The sequence below is a fragment of the Vigna unguiculata genome, chromosome 11 (assembly GCF_004118075.2).
Source record: "Vigna unguiculata cultivar IT97K-499-35 chromosome 11, ASM411807v1, whole genome shotgun sequence".
In the NCBI taxonomy this organism is placed as follows: Eukaryota; Viridiplantae; Streptophyta; class Magnoliopsida; order Fabales; family Fabaceae; genus Vigna; species Vigna unguiculata.
Genome location: NC_040289.1, coordinates 30,712,949 through 30,731,257, shown reverse-complemented (window position 1 = coordinate 30,731,257; position 18,309 = coordinate 30,712,949). Strand labels below are relative to the sequence as shown.

At 32.7% G+C, this 18,309-nt stretch overlaps 1 protein-coding gene across 1 annotated transcript; it reads right to left on the bottom strand.

Moving 5' to 3' along the window:
• Positions 1-345: 345 nt before the first annotated feature.
• Positions 346-8,201, bottom strand: LOC114169886 ((R,S)-reticuline 7-O-methyltransferase-like). The gene is made up of 3 exons (XM_028055266.1): positions 5,138-8,201; positions 989-1,753; positions 346-907 (listed from the first exon to the last, which is right to left on the bottom strand). Exons 1-3 carry the CDS (start codon positions 5,180-5,182, stop codon positions 608-610), a joined length of 1,110 nt encoding a protein of 369 aa, XP_027911067.1. The 5' UTR covers positions 5,183-8,201; the 3' UTR covers positions 346-607.
• Positions 8,202-18,309: the final 10,108 nt, after the last annotated feature.

Here is an 18,309-nt window from a genome sequence, read left to right as displayed (position 1 = left end):
AGTCTTATTGCATTTCTTGAAACCTCATTGCAGTCTTGTTTTACTTTTTTTTTGGGCCTTAGGCTCATCTTATCTTTGTTGTTTCTTTTTATATTTTCAAACATCACGTGTTGATATGTTTTAGCACGTTTAGAAGGAAAATAATAAAATACTCATATTGAGTTTTTAGTTTTTTTCCTTTTCTCTGTACCATGTTTCGCAAGAACAGTAAATAATCCCGTGAATTCAATCACAATCACATAGGTTAAAATCTATGTAAATTGTGCAAGAGAAAGGTTATCTCTTAATGCAATACAACACTTTAATCATATTACTGGTGGATGTGAAATAACAGGACAAAAGCAATTATACACACCAGAAATTTCATTCATTAAATATGAGCAACAGATTCTTCACAACCACACACCACTCACTCGAAGGAACATATACATATAACCCATATGAACCCTGCATTACTTTGGTGGTGGTGGGCGTTTTTGTAGTTTTTATTTAGTACACAAACATAAGGGCTAGAGAAAGCCAAATGATATAACACGAAGATCATAAAGCTGTTCATGACAGCAACAATAACACCACACATATGCAGCAGAAGTGGGTTCCTGGTTCTTCAAATCGGATACGCCTCGATGATGGAGGGGAGAGCGTTGATCTTGATGATGTTGTAACGTGCGAACCCTGTTTCTTTGAATAGCCACTTCCAATTCTCTTCGGTCCTCTCTTTGCCACCGGCGTTGTGAGCCAGAAGCATCATGTCAAATGCAATGCCAACGTCAGTGAAGGCTTCGTTCCCCTCGGGTCGAAGCACATGATCCACAATTATCACCTTTCCCGTCTTCTCTGGTATCGCTTTTCTGCAGTTCTTCAGGATCTTCACGCAGTGCTCGTCGCTCCAATCATGCAAAATCCACTGCATTCATAAAAAACAATTATCAGAGACCGAACGAGAAAATGAAACTTCTAAACGATGTAAGCATGGTAGTACACATACCTTCATGTAAATGGCGTCAGCAGAAGGAATGGAGACGAACATGTCACCTCCGACATGAGTGATTCCATCAAAGTTGGGTGCAGTGGCAACCACATGAGGCAAGTCAAAGTTGATGCCTTTGATGTGAGGGTAAGCCCTCACAATCTCAGAAAGAGAGCCTCCAATGCCACCTCCCACATCAACCAAAGACTCAATCTTGTTGAACCCATCTCTGTAACCATTGATCACAGCCTTGGTGACAAACCTAGTGGTGCACACCATCCCCTCATTGAACAACCTGTTGTACTCGGAGTCCAACCCCGTCATCTCAAATTGCTCGTGCCCGTGGCACCTGAAGAAAGCAGTGCCGTTTTTGGTGCCTTCTCTCACAATCTCACTGATGTAGTGAGCAGGGTTGAGGTGAATTGGGTGGTTCTCCAGCAGCAAGAAGGGTGCTATGGTAATTTTCGTGTCCCGTAGGATCCATTTGGAAGCACGGGTCATGCCATAAAGGGTCTCTCCGGTCTCTGATTTCTCTGCGCTGAAGATCTTTCTGCGCACCATCACTCTCATCACTCTCTCCAGAAGACTCGCATCAGGAGAAGGTGCGTTCTCAATGTTCTCCACAATTTGAGACAAGGATAGTGGCTTTCCATAGCTGTCTATTATATCTGCTATGCGAAGCTCTACCACAGCTTTTAGAGCCATGGAATCGGTGAAGCTTGTCATGTACCTCCATATTTCAACTTGCCCTAGAAGTGAGTCTTCTTCCTCCTTGCTCAAACCCTGATCACAAATGTAGCACACAGATGTTATGATGTAAAAACGTAGCAATCGTTTCAAATTTTACATCTTTTTGGTTCTATAGATTAATAAATTTACGTGCATGGATATACGTGTACAGTGTTTCAAAATAAGAACTGCTGCATATTGAGAGAGAACAATTTCAGTGTCTGTGAACACGTAATAGAGTTTAAATTACAAAAAGTTGGATGAATTGTCTTCTCTGTTATATTTCCTTTATTTGTCAAACTCATCCGAAATCTTTGTTTTATAAAAAATATATTTCTTACTCTTAATATTTGAAATCATAAGGCAAAATATGCATAAAAAGTACAAGAAAAAAGTTTTTTTTTACGATAATATATATATATATATATATATATATATATATATATATAATCCTCTTTTAGAGATATTGATTATCAAAAGAGTTAATTTTTTTTCATTTATAAAGAAAATTAAATGACAAAATAATAAATATAAAATGTCTGTAAAAATTTATTATATGTTAAAAATGTACTATAATAGTTAATTGAGCAAGTTGAAAGTGATATTTATCAAGGATCTTTTCATTATTTATTTTAAACTATTCTCTTTATTTCATTTTATTATTATTTTTCTAAAAATGTTTGATTGGAGAACTAACCTTTGTGAAGTTTATACATCTTACATTTACAGACTGAGAAAGTAAAAATGATATATTTATACTATATATAACTTAATTTAGATATTTGATTATGCATATTTTCTTAACATCTTTTGACAGTATTGTAACCTCAGCGGTATTTCTTTTTTCACAATATATAAATCCAAAATTTCATTTAAACCATTTGAGTTTAGTTTTATCTGGACGATTGATATGTTGATTATTTTTAATATTTTAATAATATCACTATCTAAGTTACCAAATTTAAATATATATATATATATATATATATATATATATATATATATATATATATATGTGTGTGTGTGTGTGTGTGTGTGTGAAAAACACTGCTATTAAATTATATAATAGAAAAAACTGACAACATTCTTGGTTAAATTCATAGAAAACAAATTCAAAAACTCCATGTTTGTTGTATAAATGCATCCCTCGATGACTTTGTATCTAGGTTAATAGTCATTAGGATGGTAAGTTAAACAAGAGTGATTAATTATCTTATTAAATTTAAAATATAAATTTATTTATCTTTTATGTTTAATAAAATGACACTCACATTTCTTATATTTTTTTATTTAGATATTTACTTCTTATACTTTTAGTAAAATTTAATTTTTTTTTATATTTTAATAAAATAATATTCTTATATTTTATTTTATTTGCAATTATCATATCAATTAAACTTAAAAAATTATGAAAAATAAGTTAAATTTTAAATATATGAAAATAGAGTGTTGATGACACTTATTTGGGTTTTCAACGAGTTTTTGGGCCCACAAGGCCCATTCTAAATGTGATTATTATTAACTCTTCATGACCAATGAATTGTCATACACATATTGTGGATTGAACACTCCACCATAAGTACCATTGTTATAATGTTTAAACTCTATCTAGAAAAATCTTAATAATTTGTCTACAATTGAATATCTAATTTTTATCTAAAAATTTATTTTTATATTTTAAAACTTTGACTTTTAATTATCATAATTTTTTATTTAAGTTATGTGAATATATAACATTTAAATAAAAAAAAATGAGTTAATATAACTTTAGAAAATACGATTTCATAAAGAGGTGCGTCCAATATTTTCTTAATATGATTTACATTATTTTCTTAACAATAAGTATTTTGCTAATGTTGAATTTGTTGAATACATCAAAGTTTTTAAAATTAAATCAACCTATTTTACCAACTGATCGAAGAATGAACCAAGTAACTAATTTGAAAAATCCAAAAATAAAAAGTTAATATATTAGTAAAATCCATAAAAAAATCAAATTAAATTAATGTAAAAAAGTCTATTAGAATTGCATGTTGTTTTTCTAGAAACAAATACAAATTCTTAGGTAAAATTAATGTAAAAAAAAAAGAAAAAAAAAAACTACTTAGTATGTTCGAATTTGCATATATTATAAATTATTATCTTATAAGATATGCACTATAATCTTTTAGCTCCGTAAAACTGTAGTTTCCAACTAAATAAACAAATAAAATAATCAAAGTCAATAAAAATTAAAACTAACTGCCATTTAGGCAAAGAAAACTAAATAACATTTTAATGTTAAAAAAAATGATAAATTCACAATTGACTGGAACGCAATTCTACGAGTTCCACTATACTCAATTTTTATTTTGTTTGTGACTTCAATTATTGCACGTTTTTTCTTAATTTGCTTTAGAAAATTATTTCCCAAAACTAACAAAGAAAAGAGGTTTAATAATAGATTACTATTCAACAATACTTTTAAGCATACCTTTCTAAATAGAAAAAAACACTTTCTTAAAAAAGTTCTCTTTCAAGAGAAAAATCAGTTTCTTAGAAAACATTCTTTTCAAAGAAAACCCACTTTTATATTTTAAAACCTATCATCCCAACAAAAATTTAATTAAAATAATTTTAGCAGTAAAGTAATTTGTATTCACTTTCAGAATTGATTAGCACTTGGCAGTCCTTACACAGTTCTCAACAGTGCTACTTAAAATTCACTTTAAATAACATGAAAACATTAGTTATTAATTGACACAAAAATTCTCCTGCATGAAATAATATTTGGTAACATTCAGCACCAACATAATCAGCAATGTAAGCTCAATGGTGCCCTCAAAGTCCTTATTCTCTCAAACTGGGAAAGGCCACAGAACCAAACTGGAATCAAAGTGACAAACCTCATACATTCAAACTTTATAGCATTAACTAACAAAGTTATTCAGTTTAAAACTGACTAAAATGTAAAGAAACTACAACCCACTTTCTTATGTAACATTCCATGCATAATGTTCATGACCAATTACACTAATTGCATCAGAAATCATGAAAATATATGGTTTCCTTCAACTATTAAAAGCTATATATGCATATCATGAAAATCACCCATAAAACTGATGCATAAATCAATGGTTTTTGCTATCACCAACGAAAGCCAATGCCTGTGACAAAACCCATAACTATAAAGACACACAAAACTCCCAAGTTTTTCTATATAAACTGTTAGTAGATTCATGTGTTAGCACCATAATTAGCCCAACATACTAAAAAATGCTGATCTTAAAGAAGTTTACCAAGTTTGTTAATCAAAATAGTGAGTCCATGTGCAATATTGAAAGTTACTTAAGCAGGCATAGAGGGATACACATATATGGTTAAAGTTGAAGTCCCAAGATTAGTATATTTTAGTGAGAAATAACCAGATAACCACATAGTTTGATCTATTCTACGCACCTTGAATTCCAAAGGTGGGGAGTGATTGGAAAGAACAGTCTCCATATTCTATACAAAGAATGAGAGGTATGAACTTGGTGCTGAGTGCAAGAAGCCTTTCTCTTACTTACAACTAGGGTTCCAGTGAGTGATGAGTTCAATGGGTGTGGAAATGGGTGGTTAATAAAGATGATAAGGTAGCATGACGTGTGTGGTTGATTGCTTCAGTGTGTGGTTCAGATTCACATCACAGATTTCCAGGAACGTGCTGTTAAATTATTGAAAACTGAAAAGCTACGAATGCTAGGTGATGGATGAGTGTGTGGTGCAGATCACACCCAATAAAGTCTCTTTTCTGCTTTAGAACAGCTCCATTGGTACTGTAAGGACACATGTTATGCAATTTTCATGAATCTCAACCAGATTTATACTATCTCAGCCCTGATCTCGGAAAGTGACTCACCCTAATGCCTCTTCCATCGTACAGTTTTCAAATAAACATCATTACTCATACATTATTGTCAATCTTATTATATCATACATTTTTCAAATAAACCATTCTTCTGTCATGCAACAACCATCACTGTTCATAGATTATGCGAGTCCTCTATCATGCAGTTTTAAAATAATGATCACTGTAGCTACATCATGCCACCTGTCTGTCACAGTTTTGAAATAAAAACGTTGTTTATAGTTTATGCCACTTTAAAACAAACATCATCTATCAATAAGCATTATTATTGATGCATTACTTGTAAACCATGTGTTAAAAAGGAGGAACTTGACCAAGATATATGATAAATGACAAACCTGGTAGTCACATCTTATATATTATGCTCCATCTGAAAGTTGACACGTTAGAGCGAGAGATCAAATGCATAAACGCAAGCCTCCAATAATTGTGATAGAAAATGGTAGCGAAGGCCAATGAAATGAGTACAGGTGGTGCAATGCAATGATGAATATGACTTATCATGTCATTTAGTGCTTTTGTTTTTTTATGATCAACAGTTCAAGGGATGCATCCAGTATAATAAAAATGGACTCTCACGCACATGGTTACCACAGTTGCACTCACCACAGTATTTTCTGCAATTCTTCTTTTTTTTTACAATAAGAACAATGCAAGTGCAATTTAAGAGACCTTGTCGTAAACAATAGAGACAAATTTTGTTAGGTAAACAAATACGACTAAGAAGTCTACAAGTTATATCAAAATAGGATATACAAAATTCTCCATCCTATAAAGTTTTTGGTTCATTGTCTTTCATTCTTAATGAATATACCTAATTGTAAAACTCATGCTCCCAAATACTCATTCCTATATGAAAGGAGGTGAAGTGAGAATTTGATAAATGTAAAATGAAAGATTCATTAGTGAGAGTGAAATCAAGAGTTTAACTTCCTATGTCCTACTAGAATACTCATCCGAAAATGAAAGAAGTTGCATGAAGATGTTTAAAGGATGAGTATGAAATAAACTAAAGATTTCAAATATTATAAAACTCTTGGAACACCTTTCTATCTTTTTCTCATGATGAACTTTCTGAAAAAACTCAGGGGAGTCCTGGTATATTGACATATAACATGTTACTATTAAGTTGTCAGGTAGATGTTTGAAAAAAGTACTGGTCAACAAATATTTTTCTTATGCCAGATAGGAAGTTGAGGCCTAACCTAAACTCAATTGATAGATTGGACCCTCCAAGGCCCGGTCCAATCCAGCTTGTACCAGCCCATACTATCTGTTGGTACAAAATCCATTAACATTTCTAACTGGGCCTTAAGATCATAGTACCTATCAATACCAGTAAGAGCTAGCCTTATATGTATCAAAATGTGAAGTGGGTGATACTCACCCCTGCCGTTCAATCTATAATTTTTTCAATTTTTTTCTTAGCAAAAGAACAATGCAACTCCAATTTAAGATCTTCTGTCCTAAACATGAAAGACAACATTTGTTTGGAACATACATATGGGCCTGTTTGAGTAGTTAACAGTTTCTAGATTAATCAGAACTACATAGCACATGCTTCTCTGTTTGAACTAGGAAGTCTAAAACTTTCAAGCTGTTCAAAGGGAACATGAAATCTGGACTGGACCAGCCAAAGCCCAGCCCAGTACATACCATCTAGGCCCAGCCCATTCCTTACTTTCAAACAGAATCCATTAAGATCTTGGAAGGGCATGGAAACGGCCTGTTACTAAGTGGGCGGGCCTTAGTAACAGCAAGTATTTTATAGACATATACTACCATGGTTTAAATGAAAGCAAGAGGAAAGTGGCTAAAGTGAAATAAAGTTTGTGTAAGAGCTACCACCAGCACAAACAAGATGAATGAATAAGCAGACTCCATGACCAATTAAGCTATGTAATTCACTAGGTAAAAGATTAGGGTTTAGTTTAGTAAACCTTAACAATTCATGTGTAACTGTATCACCAATATCAACTCTTCTCAAATCTGAAACTCTCTTTAGATATGTCTCACTATCTATGTAGAGAAAGATAGATGAGTTCATAATAGAAGCACAACAAAAAAATAGATGAAGAAAACATGTAGATGTAGGAGTGTTTCAGCTACACACTGCACTTAGCATCACATAAAACAAGCATTAAGGGAGAGGAAAACAAAGTGTCTTCTGAGGAGAAAGGAATCAGATTATGAAGTATAAGAAGAACCAGAGTCAGATTTAACATGACTCCAACGAAGTTGTTGATTGTTTCATACTAATTCACCCAGAAAACGAGTATGAACAACACAGATAAAACCTGGTGTGTCTAGTAAGTAGCATGCTGAGTAGCTGAATAGAAGATCATCAAATAACCATTCCAATGATGTAGGAGAAGTGCAACAGAATAACAAACAGAGAGTAAAGAAGAAGAAACAAAGTTGAAGCTAGCTCTGATCTTCTACGGAAAGGATTCAAAAGCAGCATTCTTCTTCTGTCCATCGAAAGTACTACCATTACATGTACACTGTTACCATAAGAGCCAAAAAAAAAAAGGAGCAAATTTTGAGAGGGAGAAAGCAACCCAGAAGAAAAAGTGAAATGTGTGCGAATAAGAGATCAAAAGGGTGTGTGAAGAGAGAAAAATGGTTGAATGGGATTGATTTATTATTATTAAAAAGGATGAAGATGAGGAATTGGAGGAATAAGTTCCCTACAGCTGTAACGTGTGTACAGCATGCATAAGATTTGAAGCTTTCGTTTTAGGATCCACGGCAGCATGCGTTGTCAAGCAAGTTGAGTTGAAATTGGAGTTGTCAAGAGAGTCGTACGAAAGGATAAGATAGCTTTGAAGAAAATCTTCCCGAGCCAACTAAATCCTCATTCATCAATCATCAGCTTCCAGAACCACAACCTTAATTAAACTACCTTCTTTCCTTTTTCTCATTTTCAAATAAATACAACATCCCAATCATTACAACAACTTCTGCAACGAAAACATAACTATTATTACTTTTTTCTTCTCCAAATTAAACATATTTTTCTGCCTAATTAAATTATAATGTTTTTTATTTTTTTTACTGTTTTAAATTAAATTCTTATTAAAATTTTGTGAGTGACTCAATTATAGTAGCTAATTCTACTAGCAAGATTACCACATAATTAGTATATAATTACTGTTAAGCGGCAGACATATAATTATATTATAAGTTTATAATATGGCCTTTCAAAAATTGACACATTCATTATAAAATATTTTTATATATTTAACTTGTTGGGAGTCTTACGTAAATTACATATCTGTCCATTCTTATATATTTGATAATAATCATTATTTTGAAGAATTTTTAGCCATTTTTCTTTATTTCAGATTTATACTTGAAAATCTAAACAATATCTATATCTATCTATATATAAATATGGGCGAACGGTGGCTTCACAGTCCACTGTCTTGATCCATTTGGCTACATCCGTCCTTATAGTAAAAACGATTTAGTTAATGCAAACATCAATTTATAAGTTGAATTTTTAAAATTGAATTAAACTAAAATTTCTTTCTTAACACATCTATGTTAAAATGTATATGTACTTGATCGATACTATTTTAGTGCGGAACCAGACGATCTCAAGAACCTTCTATGTCGAATCTCCTTATGCTCCTCTCTGGACTCCTCCCGGATCTCCTTACCGTCTGCACTCCAGAGGTGGGTGTACCTACAGGCATTCCGACGCTCAAGTCAAATAGTGATTCGATATGAGGTGTAATTGGTTCGGTGAGAAAAGCATACCTTTACGTGTTCACTAGGTCTTAATTTATACTAGTCTCTTGACAGACCTGCTATTGTTATTTGCGGACCGTTTGTATTCGAGAATCCACTCTTTCTTTTCTGATTAAGTTTATACGTGTTGGTTCTTTCCTTTCTGACTGAGATTTCATGTTGCTGCTTTGCCAAAGATCAATTCCTTCCTTTTTGGGTTTTACCCATCTGTACTTCTCTAAATATCAACTCATTCCTTTTTGGGGTTTGCCCGTTTGTACTTCTCTAAATATCAACTCCTTCCTTTTTGGGGTTTGCCCGTCTGTACTTCTCCAAATATCAACTCCTTCCTTTTTGGGGTTTGCCCGTTTGTACTTCTCCAACTATCAACTCCTTTCTTTTTGGGGTTTGCCCGTCTGTACTTCTCCAACTATCAACTCCTTTCTTTTTGGGGTTTGCTCGTCTGTACTTCTCCAAATATCAATTCCTTCCTTTTTAGGGTTGAGATTGCGCGCTGCTCCTCTGTACCCCTGCGCCATAATCCCATTTTTCGTCTGTCACTCCCTTGGGCCGGGATGTACACGGCCAAGAGGGTCGGGATGTGTACAGACGCGTCACACTTACTGGGATGTCAGCGTCGTGCTGGATCAAAGCCCCAGCAATTGGGCCAGAGCATGAGAGCTCCCTCACTCGGGCCGGGATGTACCCGCCATACACCAACAATATAAGAATTAGATACTTTCTATTAATATTGTGCTAATACAACCTTAATTAAATATGTGTCCGTTAGTGGTTTTTTCTAATTTTTAAAACTTTTTTAAAACTTTTTTTTTTATTTTCTTAAGTTTTCTTTTAAAAAAATACTATGTGACAGTGTCAATGTGATGTGGCAGTATGTGTTACTGTATTATTGACTTAATCTCGATTTGTTTCATATATTTGTTATTTTAGATATTCATTTAAGCTTAATTTAATCTAAATTTTTGTTAAAGTAAATCAATTTTATTAATAAAAAATTTAATTTTTCTTATAAATTTTATGCTGGTATTGAGATTAAACTTTATACTTTTACATACTTTTACATGAATATTGTAAGGCCCAGTTTTATTTTCTGCCCTAATGTTTAAGGGCTGGCCTTAATCTATTGGGCTTAAGGGCTGGCCCATAGGGTGCTAAGGCCCCTAAAGCTGCTAGGGTTTCCCTTTCAGCCTCATTCTTGCAAAACAGAACCTAAAACGCTGTCCCTCTTCCTTTTCAGAACGCTCTGCTAGGGTTAGCCGTCAACTTCCCCAAGCGAACTCAAGCTCTTCCTCTCCATGTAAGTTGCTTCTGAACTCGTAGTGGTCTTCCTCTAGCTTTATTTTCGGCATTTCATTGAGGCTCATCTCAAAGACTCGTTCTGCTTTGTCCCACTGTTTCCTTCCAGCTACTTATCTTTGTTCCTAGAGCTACTGCCTCTTTTGTTCGGTGTCGAGGTCGCGTCGGGATAGTCTACTAGCTTATTTCCAAGTAAGGGAAGTTAGGGTTTTTGCTAAATCTGTGATTTTTCGTGATTGCTTGATGATATTGCATGATTTGATTGGATGGCATGCTACTGGGAGTTTATGAGATGTTATTGTGTTGGTTTGGTGGTATTATTGGACTATTGCACGAGAGAACAGTGGTGGGCATTGGTTTTCTCGCCCAAGCGAGCATGTCTCGCCTAGGCGAGATCAACAGAAGCTCGCCCAAGTTACTTTACGCGCGTAGTCGCTCAGGCGACCTACGCTATTTTGAGCGAGTGTGCACCTCGCTCAGGCGAGAGGGGTCTCGCCTAAGCGAGATCCCGCTTAAGTTTACTATTCCCCTTTTTGAGCCCTCACCTAGGCGAAGAGGGCTCGCCTGAGCGAGAGTCTCTCACCTGAGCGAGACCCTTCAGCTTGAGCGAGGAGCTGGGTGAGAGCAGTGTGATGTTTGATCGTTTCCTTGAATCTTGAATGGTTAATACTTGCTTGGATTTAAGTATTGTGTTAAAAGCATGAGACAAATGATTATGCATGAGTAATGTGATTCATGATTTGTGAATGATGGGTTTGGTATGAACTTAGCATGTGATTTTAATGAGATGGTTGGTATTAAAGTGGCATGGTAATGAGATGAGTTAGAATTCTATATTCATGGATGGAGTATGATGAATTGGTATGGGTTGATTTGGAACATGAAAGAGATTAGTTATAAAGGTTGATATAATATATATATATATATATATATATATATATATGTGTGTGTGTGTGTGTGTGTGTGTGTGTGTGTGTGTGTGTGTGCATGATAGGTCTTTCTTGATTGATTGAACATGATTGGTCGATGGTCAGTGCGTAAATCCTTGAAATCTCTAGGTGAGATTTCAGGGTCGTGCTTCAGTGGTCGGGACATAATTCCATGGCCCCTGTTAGTGGGTGTCCATGGTGGTGCCCCATCTATATAATTTGGTAAGGATTCAAGGTAAAAATTGTATCCTGACACTCTAAGGAGTCAGTTAGTCTCACTTAGAGCGAACTGACTCTTGTGGTGAGAGTAGTAGGAGGCCTGAAACTCATGAAGGGCTAACCTTGTGGGGGGGGATTGATTCATTGTAACACTTGTAACACATAGCTCGGGGGTGAGCAGCTCGAGGGTGAGCAGAGGTATCCGACCAGATTATATGTATCCGGATGAGTCGAGTCTTAGTGTATTGGTTTGAAAGTCATAAAATGCTTAGGTGTCCCTACTGTTTGTTATTGTATGTTCTGTGGTGTGATCTTTTCTTTTGCAATGATCATCAAATTGTTGATGTGAGTAGAGGTGAGAACTCCCCGAAATCATCAGGGTGATGGAGGTTCCGCTGCATAGTCCGCTTGGACTAGATCTATATCTTTATGTGCTTTCTTTCTGGGCTATGGCCCATGTACTAGTTGTCTTTTAATTTCCTTTTGGTTACTGTTGAATGTTGTAACTGGTTTAGTTTTGGCATCATGGTGTGCCTAGGATATTGTAGGGGTTGTGTTTAAGACCCCAGGACTGTGCTGTTGTACTATCTGTGTGTGACGCTTCCTTTAATTACGTTTATTAATTAAATGAGACGTTACAAATATTATACTAATATTACTGAAATTATTTTAAATTAACTCTATTTCAAAATCACTTTTAATAACATTAAGTTTTTTAAAATTTTGTTTTAAAATTATAAATTTAAGTTTATGTTTATTTGAAATATATTTATTTCAACTATATTTCAAATTTATATTTCAAAAAATGTAGAGTTCAAATAATTTTATATACAATTATTTAAAATATAAATTCAAATAAAAAATAATATTGAAGTATGATATAATAAATTTATTTGAAATAAAATTTTTGAAATATAAATTTTAAATAAATTTACATTTATAATTTTAAAACAAAATTTAAATAAAATTAAATGCAAAATATAAATTTAAGTAAACTAAATCTTGTTTGATAAAAATATTAATATAAAATTTATATAAAAATTAAATTTGTTATCAATTAAAAAGAACGAAAGTTATTATTTTTATTTTAATTAAATTAAAATTAAATAATAATAAATATAAAGACTAAATAAATATTAAAATAATATAAATTATATTAAAATAATATGTAAAGGTTTGTTGCAGACACACTTTTTAAATACAAAAAATATATTTATAAATTATTTTATATATTTATGGTATAATATATAAATAAAAAATAATTATTTTAATTTTATGTATTTTTATTGTAAAAATATGGACACTCCTTATATATGTTTTTATACTTTAACACATTATTTAATACAATATAAACTTAAACAAATCTTTAAAAGGTAGTGAAATAGAAAAATGTGACTATTTATAATATAACTTTATATCGCAAATATATGTTCTATTAAAAGATTATAAATTAGACAGTAAAAATTATTTTATACGTATGTTTAGTTAAAAGCAGATAGTAATCACATATATAAATTTAAATTTCTTTTATATTTAATTTATTTGTATTTTTAATCAAAAATCAAACCAAATCGTGGTGTGAATAATCTCCTTGAGAAAGACAAGATACGAAGCTAGAATAAAAATATAAATAATATAATGAGATATTTTAAAGTTAAAAATATAAACTAAATAATTATCATATAAAATTTATTTATCTGAAAAAACATTTGCAAGAGACTTCGAGAGTTTGAGAATTAATGGATAGATACATCTTAAAAGGTATCATTGGAAATGCTGACATGAAACCTTGTATATGTTATAAGATAACTAAGAAGTCACTTTTCAAGGCATTCAAAGTCTCCATTTTACCCTTCAGAAACAGCATAAAGGTTCCGGAATATATACATAGATTAAGAACAGAAAATGAAAATAAAAATATCTCTATGGACAATGGGACCCCACCCCCACTAAATTTATTTTTTCAGAAATAAATATTTTTATTCTTTTGAAAATTGTTAAAATTATTTTATATTATGCTAAAATAAAGATATAGATTAGGAACCAACATGTAAGACCAATAATTGATGACTAGAGAACAAAAGAGAAGTTGCTTTTTTATTCAGTGTACTTTTTATTCAGGAGGAATGCTCTTACATCTTATTAACGGTACAATAGATAATTCCTCTTACAAGATCTTACAAAGAAAAATAAAATAAATATGTTTTTAACATCTTGAAAATAAAAATAGATTTAACACTCGCTATTAAAATATGTGAATAAATAAAAAAAATGTTAAAAAAGTTAAAAATTTTCACTGAGTTCCAAATGACTAAAGTTGGGTGACAAAGAGAGGTTTTCTCCATTAAACCAAATTGAATACCATAATGCCAACGCAGATAGGTGGTTGCGTTTTGAAGTGTCCTTAGGTACAATCAATAAGGCCACAATGATTGATGTTTTAGGTTTCCATCGTCAATGTCACCTTCATAGACAAAAGGAAATATGGCAACATATGTTTTTAGTATATAAGAGGATTTACAACTTATATTTTACTCTCTATTTTAACGACACTTTCTTTACATGTATAGAAAAAACTGAAGCGAACAATCATATCAAATTTTATCTCTACATCATTAAAAGATTTTTCATTTTTCTTTTTCAGTGGTGGTGTGGAATGATTTTCTTTTTATGCCAACAATTTTTATTCATTTATATAATATTACTTTTTCGAGGATTTGAATTCGATAGTCACATGGGAACTTTAGTAAATTCAATCTACTCGACACAAGTTCATTTACAACGAGTAAGCTTGATATTTTCAATTTGATTGAAAGTGTTTAAATATTCTATGCATTTGTGAGAATAAATTTTATACACAATTCACTTACGATATGAATTAAGATTACAAAATTTTTTAATTCATTCAATTTTTGTGTTATGTTGACTGTAATCAACAAAATATGTATTTATTTCCAAAGATCATATTTTTGTTGTTCAATATGGATTCATTAAGGAATTGAAAAATAAAAATAAAATGGAGAAGAAAATGATGGTGAAGAGTTTTTTTGGAGATGTAAATTGTAGAAAACTAAATTACTAAAGATAAAATAGAAATTGATAAAGTAAAATAACGAGAGGAGTGACCTAAATTTCTACAATCAATATTGATCTTGTCATTTTTCTGCTCAAAGCGTTTTTCAGTATATTTCAAATTGTATCCATAATTTGTCACCTCTATTTACATTTGACCCCCTATTTATATTCTCTCCCTATTTTTACAACATAGTAAAAAATATAAAAAATAGATAAACCAGAGTAACGGTCCTAAAAATTGCATACGTCATGCTAGATGTTTTCTTTGCTTCCATATTTTGTGGTAGTTATTGTATATAATTTTTTTTCTCGAGTTGACCTTCGTATTTGTTTTGATTGTATCTTTTTGATGCCTTTATTCGCTTCGATGTTACTAACATGGACTCTTTAGTTGAGTTTTTTCTATGTTTCAACAATGTTTCCTATTAGATCTTTCATGTCGATCTTGCTTGTCTTGAGACATCCACTATAAGAAATGTTTCATTAATAACCAATTTTAGTGACAAAAAATTGTTAATCACAATAGTGGCCAATTGAGACACCAATTTACAAAATTAAAAATTATTGATTACTAAAATAGTCACTATTATGAATAAAAAATTGTAATTGGTTTCTAAAATTTAGCTACCAAAGAAAATTGGTCACTAAACATTAGCTACCAAGGTTTTTTGCAACCAAATGAATTGATTATAAATTAGTCTTTAATTAATTAGTGACCAATTTAGCAACCAATTATAACTTCTTATTCATAATAATGACTATTTTAGTAATCAATAATTTTATTTTATATATTTGTATCTAAAGGTCACTATAGTGACTAACAACTTTTAGTCACTAAAATTAACTGTTAATGAGACATTTTCTTGTATTAACCTCTTTTTCACCATTTTACAAGTCAACATGCTTATTACACCCTCCAATTTGATTATTGTTTTTCAATTTCCTCAATAGATGTGTTCGAAGGGAATACTGATTTGTGACTCTCTTGATCTTCTATTAGCCTCTTCAACTTGAAGACTTTACACATTCTTGCCTTTCACATTTTGAAATTAGTCATGCATGTTTGTTGAATATCCATACTTAGAGCCAAATAGGCTACCTCGAATTGGATTTTAAATCCCTTTTTAAACCTTAGCCTCACAATACACACCTTAGCCCACAAAAGTAAATATCCCATATTTTTTCATTGATAAGGAAGACAAAAATAGCATGTGTGTTGGAATAACATGCAAGGAAGAAGGCCAATTGAAGAAACTACCTAAGGAAAAGAAAAATGCAGTCTAGAGGATTGAGAAAAATAACTTTGGTGCAAAACAAAAAGATGAAAAGAAAAAAAATTGCATCAGAATTGAAATGCATAAAAAGACAAATAGAGCTAAACTAAATAAAGTTGAAGGACTCATGATATGCACATATTATTTTAACTTTTTTTTATTAATGAGTCTTGTTTGTCTTATAAAACAAAGTTCCTTCAAAACCTAGCCAAGTTACAGGCTCAAGAAAGACCTTAGTGATCCATGCTTAATGTGTGTTGTAAGACCCGAGAAAATTAAAAAGTTAATTAAATAATTATTTAATAAATTCGGGTAATAGAAGCATTTAAAGTATTTAATGCGGATTTCTATGACGTGGAAAAGTACTAGCTTAAGCAATTGAGAGTACTTTGTTTGTGAGTGAGGACTTGGGTTCGAGTTCTATGTATGCCATTTGTATGTTATTTAATTTATGAATTTTTTATATTATATATTTGAATGGGTGACGTGATCACATAACCTTAGAATTGAAGGAATTATCATAATTGTAAATTGGTTGAATTGGTTGTGCAATTTCTTTGTGATTGAAGGGTTGTGAGTTTAAACCTTGTTGAGAACTAATTAATTCTCTTTTTGCCAAATTTTCCTTTGGCATGAATATGAAAGGGTTAGAAACCCTAGCAGCCAATAGAGAGGTAACCTAAGGGCTAGAAAACGCTTGGATAATTAATCATTGATTAGCCTTAATCTACTTTTTATTAAAAATTCGTTTTAAGGCATTAAGGGGTAATTAGGAGAGAGTAATTGTGAGAAAGGAAAAGGAATTAGAGAAAAGAGGCTGGGATTTGCGTGTGAGGGTTTGGCAAAAGCTTTTCCAGAAGCAATTCACACTGTGTGGAGCAAGGAGTTGGAGTGTAAACCATTGTTAGAGTGCAAGCAAAGGACAAGGGTCATTTTAGGTTAGAGGCACGTTCAATTCGAATTTGGAGCGAGGATCAGAGGTAAGGGGAGTTGTCTTTGCGTGTTTTTAATAGCAATCGCTATGTTGTACCTTGTACGATCGAAATTGCATGATTTCCACTCTTGTTGCACTGTTTTATTAAAGTTTCTGGGTTTATTCCCAGAAACCGCCTGGCGGCCCAATCCCTACCGCCAGGCGGCACATAAGAGGTGTGTCTTGTTCTTGATTCTAGCATGAACCGTCTGGCGGCAATGAAGATCTGCCAGGTGGCGCGACGCTGTTCGTGAGTTTTTTTTTGATTTGCTATGTACGCAGGGGTCATTGGGACTTTTGGTTGTGATCTTCTGTTGATGCTATGTGTTAATAGTACGAAATTGTGAGAATTGGGGTCTATTGGTGCTTTGGGAATACTCTTCATAATTATCATGGTTAGAGTTGGGGTGTTGGAAGGCGTAGAATCCAAATTGAATTACTATGGTTCATAGCATGTACGAATTAAAGGATATAATTTCAACGGAAATTGGGTCAATAAACCACGAGTGAATTATTGACTGGTATTGAATTTGGTGACTGGATTGAGTCCTGAACATCTTGAGCATGTCATGGGTATAGTAGCCTGGGGTTTTTTTCTGGGTTCTGGTGTACCGCCTCGCGGCACTCAGCTTGCCGCCAGGCGATGACGAGGACAGTGGCAAAAATGTTGTGTTGGTTTTGGTTGGTCGCGAGGGAAGAGGTTGGGAGTGAGTTGGAACAAAAGTTAGGACAAGGAAAATGGAAGAGACTCGGGTACTGGATGTCTTTGTAGTTGAGACAATAGGAGAATTAAAATATTGAGTTTTACTAAGTATACGAGGTTGGAATACTGACTATGCATTGGTGGGTTAACTTGTAAGGTATGAGTTGTAAATGTGTAGGATATGATTTATGAAATCTTTAGAACCTAGATGCCTTAAGATAGGAATGTGTAATTGGTAAGAAAATAAGGGAAGGAAACAGAGGTGTACAGGGTGTTAAAGATAGAGCCAATGTAGTAAACGTGGGGTACACGAGACACTGTTATACTAAACAGATAGAGAACTCCCAAAGGTGAAATTAATCTAGTGTAATGTATGCGCAATAGTGTATCATAATGATGTGTGTGATGATGATAAACAAGCATCTAGTGTAAAGTGTATGGGCCACTTATGTCATAAATAATTGGTAAGGATATTGATAATCACACATCGCGGAAA

Bases quoted from the DNA above. Each gene is read 5' to 3' on its own strand.
- LOC114169886 (XM_028055266.1), bottom strand. From the start codon at position 5,182: ATGGAGACTGTTCTTTCCAATCACTCCCCACCTTTGGAATTCAAG. The intron at 1,754-5,137 runs GTGCGTAGAATA...ATTTGTGATCAG, and splicing joins CCCCACCTTTGGAATTCAAG to GGTTTGAGCAAGGAGGAAGA. The intron at 908-988 runs GTATGTGTACTA...TTATGAATGCAG, and splicing joins CTGACGCCATTTACATGAAG to TGGATTTTGCATGATTGGAG.